The following is a 12,135-nucleotide window of genomic DNA, read 5'->3' on the forward strand; positions in this document are numbered from 1 at the left end:
TTGCTTCCTCCTGCACAGTAGCCATTGCTCAGCTGACAATCTCCCTGTCATTACATCAGGCCAGCAGGTTCATTCAAGGCCATCAGTAACTCTATATCTACACTAATGTTTCAAAAAAATCAATGCATACTCTATTGCTTTGTTCATTTTTTATTAGTCTCTAAAATACGCTGAATAATTTATGTTTGCCTTATATATTAATGAATCTTTGCTAGTTGTGCTGAATGTGGATAAAGTAAGATCAGCCTCATGTAAGCTATTTGATTCCTTGCAATTAAATATCTGTCTTGTTTTGATAATATTTAATATTGATAAAACTGTTACTGGTTTTAGTGTTAAAATGGTACATAATTTCATTTGCCACCAATTTTTGCATACACATCATCTGTGATGCAATTGATATTAGCCAGTTACAAATATCAATTACGTTTATGGTTGTCTAAAGGAAGACTCATGTCAGTTCCAAATCTGCCTTTGATTAAGAAATTTACAAACCTGTATCAATAATTTAAAATCATTTTTGATCATTGTTTACTAGAATAAACATATACTTTTATTCATTTTTTTTTTTAATTTAGCTCTGTTTAAAAAAAAGTTAATCCCATCCCTTATAACCTGATGGTTCCACAAGACCTGAATCTCTGGCAGTAAAATCTTAAGAATTGAAAGTTAAGAAATAAACAGCCAAAGTTACTTTGGGTTTGGCTGTTTGACCAGTTCCTGTTAAAGCAATTCCAATTAACTTCCAGTTAAATTCATGTTAAAATAATTCCATTTTCTGTTCCAAAGTTAATGTTGAGTGCAGTTTCATTGAATGCTCTGGGCATTTATTAGCCAAAATTAACTTTTCTTTTAACTCAGGAAATGATAGTTTGTTTAGTAATTGACAAAAAATACTAAAATCAGAAATCAATTAATTCTGCAAAAGCTGATTCCTTCTTTTGTGAACAGCTATTTACCTTTTTTATTAATTCTGTTTTTTTAATTTGACCCGCTGTGGACAATGAGAAATAACTCATCACATATTCTTTTATTGTTCTATTTTCTTCCAGAACTTTATCATTATCTCAATTTGTTTTATACTTTTTTCATCTGTGTACATATATACTGATTTCTTTGGGTTTCTCTTGGAACCCTATAATTATTTACTTTTTTTAAGTTTTTGTACACAATACTTATTAATTTTTATTTCCATTTCTTCCGGGTCTTGTTTAACTTCTGTTATTCATTTCCTTGTTGAAATAGTCAAATGTCTTGCTGAATAAATTCTCATCAAGTCTTGATTCTTCTCCATTTCCTCATCACATCTGATAATTTCTATGTTTCCTTGTAGAGTTAGTTGTTTTTCCTCAGCTTCCATACATCTCCAATCTTTCTTGATCCTTGGATTTCAGGATCTTTCTTTCTTTCTCCATTTCTTGCAGTTCACTTACCTTATTCAAAGTTAGACATTCAATTGTGTAGAGACTTTCAGGTTAGGTCACAGTGTTGCAATGTTAAATTTTGGGTCTTATTCAGATAACTTTTTGTTGTAGACAACTTTAGCTTAACACATTAGTAACATTTTTGATCTTACTTTTTTACCTTTTTGTAAAAACTGGGTTATATGATTTTATCTAAATGAATCTTTCAACCCTTTTAATTTTCCTCTGTTTTGTTTCCAGACGGTTTCCTGAGTTTCTAGAGTTCATTCTAAACTCTTTTTTTTTTCATAAATATTTACAGTCCTGCTGTTTACATTATCTCTTTTAATATTTCCACTTGAATTTTTGCTGGTGTCAGAAAACTGTCTGCAAACACTAAGCAGTCAAATTGTCCTTTATGTAAGCCAGTCTTACATGTTTCACTCCCAGTATTTTTAATTTTTTTCTTCACACCCATGTAATCTTCTCAAGCAGACCATTTTAAAAAAAGCATTGATGAGAGTCCTCACCTTGTTTCACCCCTGTTTTAATTTTAAATGACCCTGAGATTTCTCTAGGATCAAATATTGGATTTAGTTTCTGATTTGTTTTATGATGATTTCCATTATTTTTCTATCAACCCCAAAATTCCTTTGGCATGTTTCCCTGTTAATCAAGTCATATGCTTTTTTGTAATTCAGAAGCATTAATGCCAGGTTTCTCCTCTTCATATGGAAATCTGTAATTATTAGTTTCAAACATAAATGTTTTGCCCATGACCTTCCTTTTCTGAATTTCTCTTGATATTTTCCAGTCTGTGGTTTGATCTATTGTTCAGTCTATTCTAAAGAGCTTTGGAGAGAACCTTACAAGTCACTGATAACAGTGTAGTTCTGCGTAGCACCTTCTTCCTGTCTCCTTTATCATGTATTGGATTAATAATATATCTATAAATCAATTTTGTATATATTTTTTTTAAATTTATGTTAAAATTCAAAGCTTTTTTAAAATAGTTTTTTCTGGTATTCTTTCTTTTTTACTAGTCTTGTGTTAACTATTAAGATGTTCATATCATGAGTAACTGTAAGAAGTTCCCTGATAAGCTAGGTATCAAACCCAGGATCTTTGATGAAGCAGACTAGCATTCTATCCTACCAAGGCATTCTACAAGTCAATTTAATTATTCTTGCAAGAAAACAAACTTTATCATATCTGCATTTGCAAATAAATTCTCAAAATTCTGTTTTTCATGAGTTTTCAATCATCTTATAAAATAAACTGTTCCTTTGCATGACTCATTCACCTAGTAACTGGGACATATATGGATAGGTATTAATTATTTTTAACTTCATTTACTCTTGCCATAACAAACATTATATGAATTTTCCAAAAATCTTGATCTAAATAAAAAATTGTTTTATTCTCTGATCTATTTTGGATTTAGAACATTACATGTTAGACCAGATCATATTCTGTAAGAAGTAACTATAGGTAGTCTGAAAATACAATTTAGATATAACTGCAAAATTAATTCAGGTTTTTGAATCACTCTAATTGAAATTTCTGAGTTAATTTATCATTTTACAGATGGACAGATAGATTGAAACAGTTAAGATTTTGTATCCTGCAAGAGATTATTAGTTTTATGTGCAGTCACTTTATCAGCATTTTAATTTTCAGATTTTTTGTTATTAAAGTTTGTTAACTTAATTTGTCTATAGTTAAGTGATTGTGGTTTCATAAAAACTGTTCCTTCTGCTTTAACAATTTTGTGGTAATGAAGTTAAACTTGATGTTGAGCAATAGGTTCATTCATTTACATTATTTGCAATTATTTTCAGTAACTTATTCTTTAAATTTCAGCACGAAGAAAAATTAAGTTCACATGAATCTGGTCTATGCAGCATACATAAAAATAAAATATAAATAGCAAGGAATAGATATAACAATAACAATATAATTTCCCTTATGCATCTGTAAAAAAAAATATGTGTTCAAAAATACACAGAAACAATCTGTATTCATATCAAGTCTTTGTTCAAAAACTGAAATTTAGCATGATTGGTGGTAATGTAGTGTACCACTGGTATTAATAAATGGAGCAGCTAGGACTGGTTGTTTCAGCCATTTTACTGATGTCCAGAAAAGATTAATGATATTGCGTAATTTTAAAATTTATGATCTTTGATTTTATATAAATTAATGTGTTCATATTTTTTTTTAAATTTTGTTATTTAAAAAATGTGATATCAAATGATACTGATGTTACAGGCTGTAAAAAATATTAATAGATATGGTGGAATTCTTCTGGAAAAAGCTCCCAAAGAAACAACTCAGTTTTTAAAAAGGTTATGTACAGATTATAAACCTTCAGTTGAACAGGTAACTAAAAGTATTTTTGTTGGTTTAATTTTTACTATTAAGTTATTCTTAATCCTGCTGCCAAATTTTTTTGACAAAATAGATGTAATACTGATTAAGGTATCTTTGTATGCTGTATTTTTTAATCACAAAAACTTCTCATTTGTATTTACCTTTCTTACTCAACTAATTACTGCAGTATGTTATTTCATGCAAAAAATATTTAGTTTTATGGGCGGTCACTGTACCAGCTTTTTGCAATTTGCTATGAAGATAAAAATTTGAAGAAAATAGGAAATATCTAATTAATTTGGTTAATGCCTACTCGTAAATTTCAGTTTCAACATTTTCTTACAAAGAGTTAAAGAAATAGAAATCATCTATTTTAAAATTTATTTTAGTTATAATCAGTTAGTTTATATATGAATGTTTATTTATTATAATCTAAATTTATCAGATTTTTCTAGATAAGTTGTATTTAAAATGGTGCATCAAAAAATTAGATACAACTTTGTTTTGAAAAATACTGTTGCTTTGAATTGAGTTTTAAGCTATGATACTCAGGTCTTATTTATTGAAAATATCTGTTTATACTGGAACTTACATCCTCAAGTGTGTATGTGATTTTATTGATATGTATGGTATTTTTTATTTTATATTTGTATTTATTGATAGATATAACATTCTGACTGTTTTATAAATATGCAGATTGATAAATAATTATTACTTTATAGATATTGTTACTTTTTTGATAGAATACTGATTAATTTGATTTTTGAGCTTATAATTTTTTTTAAAACAACAGTGCAGTTAGGTATTTTCTTTAAAGAAATTATCGGTAATACCTTATTTTATTATTTTCAATTACATATAGTACTGTTTTTTTTCTGTTGATGATTTCTTCCAATTCACTGCAGATTGATATAATTGAGGTAATAAAACATATAAAAACATATAACATATATAAATATACATAAAACATATATACATAAAACATATAACAGAGGTAATTAAACATATTATAGAACATCTAATCAATTATTATTCCAGGAAAGATTCATTAATAATAAAACAAGAAATTACTGTATGAATCTAAAAACAAGTACATGTAGATATAACATTATGTCAGAATTTTACAGCACAATTTTATAATGTTTGATTTTTCACTTAATGTATTCTTTAAATAGATGCGGTGTGCTTTTACATAGCATAATAAAATTGTTTTGCTTATTGTAATGATGAAAATTAGTTTTTTTGGAAGTTCATCTATTTTAATATACATTATATTTTTTAATATAGCATTAAAAAGTAGTAAGCTAGCAGTATTAAGCGGTAATGAATATTCATTACCACTTAATACTAAATTTAAACACTAAAATTTATTTAGTGATTGTATATACAATCACATACGCTATGGTTTGAAAGTCTAGCTGCCAGCACCCATGTACATCCCCAGGTTGTGGATAGTGGACAAACTTCATCTAATGTGTAATTCATAGTGAATACTAACAATTTCTGAGTATGGTAGGATACTATGTAGCTGAGAACAATACAATCATGCATGCATAATGACTAAAAGATGTCACAAAGTCGACAAGCATTGATGATTATTTAGATTCAAGCTATTTATCCAAAGAGAGAGAATAAACTTGTTAAGATTTGCTAAAATTAGAAGAAATACATGAAATACATAGTATGAATTTATTGCTTGGAGAGAGAGTTGCTTTAAAAATAAATGAGATATAAAAGACTGATATAAACATAATGAAATGTAGCAGAAAGAAATGTAATGAAGAATTAAATAATAATAATAATAATAATTTTTTTAATAGAATAAATCCTTCACTTATTCTTATTTTTGATATATATCATTAGTGAATCTTTTTGCATTTGTTGGTTTAGAATGTTTGAACAGGTAAATAAATAAATCTTTATTTTGTTCCGTACATAAAAATACATTATGGATCATGTCATCATAAGATAAATTATAAGTATAAAAACCCAATTTTAAGATTTAAAATAGATGTGTTTAAAATCTATATTAATTATTTAAATACAAATATATTAAATAGTGTTAAGGTAAATAAATATATTCAGTTTAAAAAATTATGACAAAATAGTTCACATTTCAGTAGCCACTATTTAAAGTTATTTTGAGAACATATTTATGCACCTGTTGTGTACATAAATTGTACAGATAAATCATGTTTTTTTTTTTTAATTAGAATTTTTTTAAATTTTTCAACAGAATAATATTGTTTCTATGAAAGAAAATCATTTAATTGTATTTTTAATATACTAGTGGGAAGATTTTATAAATGGTTCAACAGTTTATTAAAAATGGCAACGGAAGCATAATAAGTTCCTTTCTTGTAACCCATATTGTGTTGAGTTTTATAAAAACAGTTTTGTTGTCTGATTAGGTAAAGGTGGATATTATTATTTTATAAGAATAAGTGATCATCTTTTTTAGAAAATATTGGACATTCATAAATATAAACAGAAGGATAAGTTAACATATTTAATTTTTTTAAATATAGGTGTACATAATTCATACTTATGGATATCAGATAATAATCTGAGTTTATTTTTTTAAATTCATTCAAACTTTTAGAGGGAGCCTCAAGAGATGTCATATTTTACATGAGAAAATGTATATAGCCATAGCAAATACTTAATAATGATGAGAAGCTTAATGTTTTATTAAGCCGCTTTAGAGCAAAACAGTACAGCTTGATTTTGTTACAAGTGAAATCAGTTTGATCATACCATGGGACTTGTCACCTAATAAAACACCCAGAATTTGGTGTTTCTCTGTGGATGTTCTCTTTGTGGGTAAGAGAAATAATATCATTATTTTTAATAGGAATTCTACTCATACGATCAGCAATTTTATGTCTACCTGAGAAGCACAGTGTAATAGTTTTATCCATATTTAAAGTTAAATAGTTACAATCTATCCAGTGAATAATTTTTTGAGCTGCTATTGCACAATTTTCAATTCTTTTCAAATAATTTTCTTCAGATATAAATATAGTTGTGTCATATACTAACAGTATTAGGATGAATGGCTCAAGATTTTGAGACAGTTTATTAATAAACAATAAAAAAAACTAAGGGATTGAGAACACTTTCCTGAGGCTCTCTGTGTTCTACATTTTGAAGTAAAGACCAAATTTTACATCTGCATCCTTATGAAAAATTGAAATTTCAATTACTTGATGGTAATGTATGACTTTAACCAGTTGTAAAAAAACTCCCCAGATGTCAGCTATTAAGTTTTTTTAATCAGTGTAACTAAAAAAATGTGTAACTAAATCAGATCCTTTCCTGAGATCACAAAAAATTGAAAATGAAATCTTTTTGTTTAATGGAATTAAAAATATTTCTAGAAACTGGAAATGGCTGTCATTAGGCAGCTTTTTCCTAGAATATAAAAAACAGGCACAAGGATATAGAAATCAGTACAAATAACAAAATTCCTGCTAAATTTGAGTCTTCTACAAGGATTTCTATATCATAAAAAGGTTAAGTTGTATGCAAAGTTAATAATTACTCTGAGTATTTAGAATATAAAAAATGTAGTGAATTTCCTATAAGTTTCAATTTTAAATGTAGTATAAAAATATAAACTAATGCTATAGTTTTTATTTTAGTGCATAAAAAGAAGTTTAAACATATTCCAAATTTGTACTAAATACAAGTTGATTCTGCTAGTAATATATCACTAAATGCTTTGGATGCCAGATCATTCTGCAATAAAAACATATGACATACTTCTACAAACTTAAAGTGTGATTTTACCTTCTTTTTTAAAAGCAGTTTGCCTACATCTCAAAAACATGTTCTCTGCCCTAATAAAATTAAAGACAGTTTCATGCAAACTTATAACAAAGTATTTTATGCTTGAAAAATATGTATAAACTGGTTTAATTGTGGGATGTTTCATAACTTTTCTGTAAATTTCATTTTTATTATTATCTTAAATTTTACAAAAGTTGTTAAAGAAATCAACTTCTTGATACACGTAAGATACAAATAATATATTTTATAAACTAGAAATCACATCTTTTATTTAATATTTGTATATTTAATTACTTTAAAGAAAAGCCATGTTTTGTGACCATCATTTTTTCATAAGAAAGCCATTGTTTGTCTATTTATTAAAATATACTTATTAAAATGGCTGAGTATTAAACATGCTTTTAACAAAGAAGATAAGAGTGAATGAAATTTCAAGAAACATGACGAATGAAATTGCATTATTTTGAAAAAATTCAAGTTGTCAATTATTTTTCTTGTTATAAACTAAATGAACTAATCACTGTTTTACAAATAATGTTAATTGTAAGTAATTTTTTTTTTTTTGTGTAGAACATAAATAATGAATTAAACCCTGGAACTGCAGGCAATTCTGCTCCTCCTGAAAACTTTATACATCTATTTGTAAATAATTCAGAATCTCTAGTTGACTTTTTGGAGCACTTGGTTCAGGTATATATATTTTTTTAAATTTATTAAATCTACATATAAATATCTTTCACTTAAATATTAATAAGTCCAAAATCTTATATATTTTTTTAAAATCAAAAGAATACAGGAAAAAACAAATACTACAGTAAAACAATCTTGGTATAAATGCTGAATGATAATGGTTCTAATTTTTCACTAAGTGAAAGAATTTGATTAACCCAAAATAATCTTTGAAATCATTTTTACCTAAATTGTAGCAAGTAATCTCTAAATACTATTATGATTTGTTATCAATTTATCCTACTGTTATACCAATATTACAAACTGCTTTTTTTCTTTATCGTACTTAAGGTTGCTCTTGTGTTGTAAACAGCCTGGTGACAATATAGTATAATTTTTTTTTTTTTTAATTGCTATTAACTACAGTCCCATAAATGTGAGGAAAACAAGGTAAGTATTTAATACCCTCTTTCTGTTGAAAGTAATTATTATATCTCAAAAAAAAGTTATTCTTGAAAAATTGTTTGAGATTTCTTAATCTAGTAAAATGAATTGTTTTTCCTTAAGAATTTATAAGATTATAAAAAGAGGATATAAGTATAATTTTTTTATTAAATTCATACCACTTAAACATATTATCTTTCTTCTGTTGAATTCCTTGCAGCCCAAATGAGTGTAAATGGTTATCGTCATTCCTTCTTAATTAAATAAACATGAATGATAAGCAATTTCAATGATAACATATTTCTTTTTTATCAAATTTTATAAGAAAAGTACAGTATTACTTTAAGTTGCATAGTGGTAGTCGTGGGGAGGGGAGTGAAAATGAATTTTTTTATGTTTTGGGGTATGAGGAGTATGAAAATACCATTCACTAAAATTGTGGTCTACTAATATTTATTTACAGGTCTATGTATAAACTTTTGGGCTCGAAACTCTCCAAAATTACTAGACTAAATACTAATTTTTATAGTAAAAAAATTTTACTTTTAATTTTAATTTAATTCTAATTTTAATTTTTATAGTAATTTTAATTTCATTGAAATTTATATATGCTATAGTAGTGTATCTAAAGTTGCGCATTTGAAAAGTTGATAGATTAATTGAGTTGTTCTTGAGTTATACTCAATTTAAGGGTAAAAAAATTTTGAGCAAGGCTAGTTAGAATCATAGTTCGTTATGATGCTGCAAGTTGGAACTTGAAAATAGAATAAAATAACAAAAAGTTGGTGTTTTGTTCAGAATTACACAAGATTTTTTAAAAATTCTAAATATTTTATATATAGAGAATCTTACATTATACGACTTTAGAAAATTTATTTGGCATATTTTTGTTATATAATTTGTGTTTTAGAATTCTAACAAATGGGGTACACTTATCTACAATACACTGATTGAACATTACCTACAGATCTGGTATAAATTAAGCGATACAATGAATCGATTACAATATGAACAGAAAATTATGAGGTTACTTGAATCACTGTGTTACTTTTTAATTTTAAAGTCAACTAAAACAGTTTTAATATATATTGTTTGTAGCGAAGTTGTTAAACAAAAAATTAGCTTTGTACTCTATACATTTTTTTATTAAACTTGCACAATTATTATATAATTAATTCTCAAGGAATATATAAATTGTCTACAATAAGCATATGAGGTGGTACATAAAATATTTTGGAGGGTAGTAATGCAAAACCATTTTCAGAAAAGCAATACATTTCAAGAAGTGTATATTATTATGGGATTTGCATCAGTGTATCATAACTTTGTACATTGAATTGAAACTGGAATTGGTGATAATGACATTCATAAATAGCCTGACATTGCAAACTGCTGATGTTTTACTGTACATGAAGAGTTTGATCACACTTCAGATGTATATGTTTCTTAACTGTGTGAACTAATCTATAAGATAGCTTCAAAATAATTATTAACTGCCTGAACTGAGTTAAACATTTCTGAGATTGAATAAAATTTTGTGCAAATGTATTATTCATCTTTTACATCCATCTTGAAAATCCCTGACAATACATGTACAATGATAACAAATGAGTTACAATGCTCTCATTTTTACATTTACCTCCATGCAATTGTGGCACACTGATCACAACAAATACTAGTACCATATCAGATGCTAGTACCTACCTAGTACTGCATCACATACTAAACGTGGTTAAAATTCATGGCCCCAGTTCAGAATATTACGGATACAATCTTATAGTAGATTTATTAACTACTTTACAGAATAATTAAGAATATATTTTTTTCATGACTGTGATTAGTTTTGTAAAGTGTTTAAAATGTCCCTAACTAATAATGTACTTATTTTTCTTTGTTTCAGGTACCAGCAAATATTACAATACCATTTATGTCAAAAAGATTACCAGAATGTGATTATTTGTTGCCGCAGATTTGGTAATCAAGATTCTAGTCTTTGGATTCAAGCACCTTGGGCCGGTGCTAGAAATCCAAATGTACCTCCATATCTTCTTAATGAAATACTTGGTGTTATAGGTACTATTATTAACTGTTATTAATACTTCTATATGTGGCTCAATAACCACAATATTAATAAACCAGCATAATTTTAATTAGTAGTCACTGAAATTGTCATAATGAGATACACTAGTGTGGCGAATGTCAATGGTCAACTGCAGATTTTTCAAAACATACTCTTTTGTCAACCTTATGTGGCAAATGCATTTTTCTGTAAAAAGAGATTGTCTTTCCACAGCTTCTTTTGCTATGAATATTTTTCCTAAAAAGCTCCTTTTACCAGTAACCATAAAATTAAAAAAATAGTTTTTGAAATTTTTTAACTTTTAGATGATATCAGACACTTTCCTTATTATAAAAAAAAGTGTGATTTTGCTCATTCTTTTTCATTTCTTGTTTACATTAAATATTTAGCACTCACTTTACTGACATCTTTTGTATAATAACTAGCTACTCATAGTACCCAGCACATTTAACTGATTAAGTTTATCAATAATCATATTAGCTGAAATTTTCAAGTCTACAAAATAAGACTGCATAATCAAAAATTTTAATATTTGATGATGTAAAAGGCCTCCCCAAATCTTAATGCATCGCCACTCTAAAACCATACAGAAAATTAACACGTACTTTTTCATCAATGAATGTTATAAACACTTCATCACAAACTGTTTTTATTATATTTGCATGTATTTACATTGGAGTTTACTTCTGGTTGAATAAAACTTTATTCATGTATTCTCCAGAGTTAAAAACTTGAAAATTTTATCCATTTCATTAGCATGATTCCATAAAAAATCTGAAGAAAAAAATAGAGAAATTGTTTTTTTTTTTAAGTCACCAGTCAGTTGATTTGATGAAATTCTCAATTCTATTCTAATTTTGTAACCTCAACATATTTTCTAATTTTACATGATCAACTATCTGTTTTATATTTCCCAATCTTGTTTTCTATCACCGCTATCTGTCACTGTCACCAAACTAAGCTTAGATATCTTAATATTCTTTTTCTTTCTGCTTTTCCTATGTCCATATTCACAACTATAAGTGCTACTACTTTCTACAATAATAATTTCAAGAATCTCTTTCTAATTCATAGATATATATTTGACTCGCAGGCTTCTTTTTTTCATAAAAGCTGTCTTTTCTTGTTCCAGTCTGCTTTTGATTTCTACTTCATTTTGGACTTCTTTTTAATGTTGCTTCATGAGTAGTAAGATTCTATGAGTTTGTATATTATATTCTGTTTTAATGTTTAATTTATTATCCTCCTTTCTGTCATATTTCATTATTTTTATTTTACTCTTATTTATCCTTAGCCTGAATTTCTCCCCTAGCGGTAATAAATCCATGCCATTCAGGCTAGACTCACCTTGGTTTTTGCCAAAAAAAAAATTGT

The 12,135-nt window shown here is 26.9% G+C and overlaps 1 protein-coding gene across 1 annotated transcript in view; it reads left to right on the plus strand.

Annotated features, from left to right (window-relative positions):
* LOC142327858 (vacuolar protein sorting-associated protein 11 homolog) overlaps positions 1 to 12,135 on the plus strand; it is an 81,486-nt gene that overhangs the window by 39,610 nt on the left and 29,741 nt on the right. Inside the window, exons 6-9 of the mRNA XM_075371211.1 lie at positions 3,675 to 3,785; positions 8,139 to 8,258; positions 9,592 to 9,722; positions 10,582 to 10,754. Of these exons, the coding sequence (XP_075227326.1) occupies positions 3,675 to 3,785; positions 8,139 to 8,258; positions 9,592 to 9,722; positions 10,582 to 10,754 (535 nt within the window). The remainder of the gene's footprint in view (positions 1 to 3,674; positions 3,786 to 8,138; positions 8,259 to 9,591; positions 9,723 to 10,581; positions 10,755 to 12,135) is intronic.

This window comes from Lycorma delicatula, chromosome 7 (genome assembly GCF_047948215.1).
Source record: "Lycorma delicatula isolate Av1 chromosome 7, ASM4794821v1, whole genome shotgun sequence".
In the NCBI taxonomy this organism is placed as follows: Eukaryota; Metazoa; Arthropoda; class Insecta; order Hemiptera; family Fulgoridae; genus Lycorma; species Lycorma delicatula.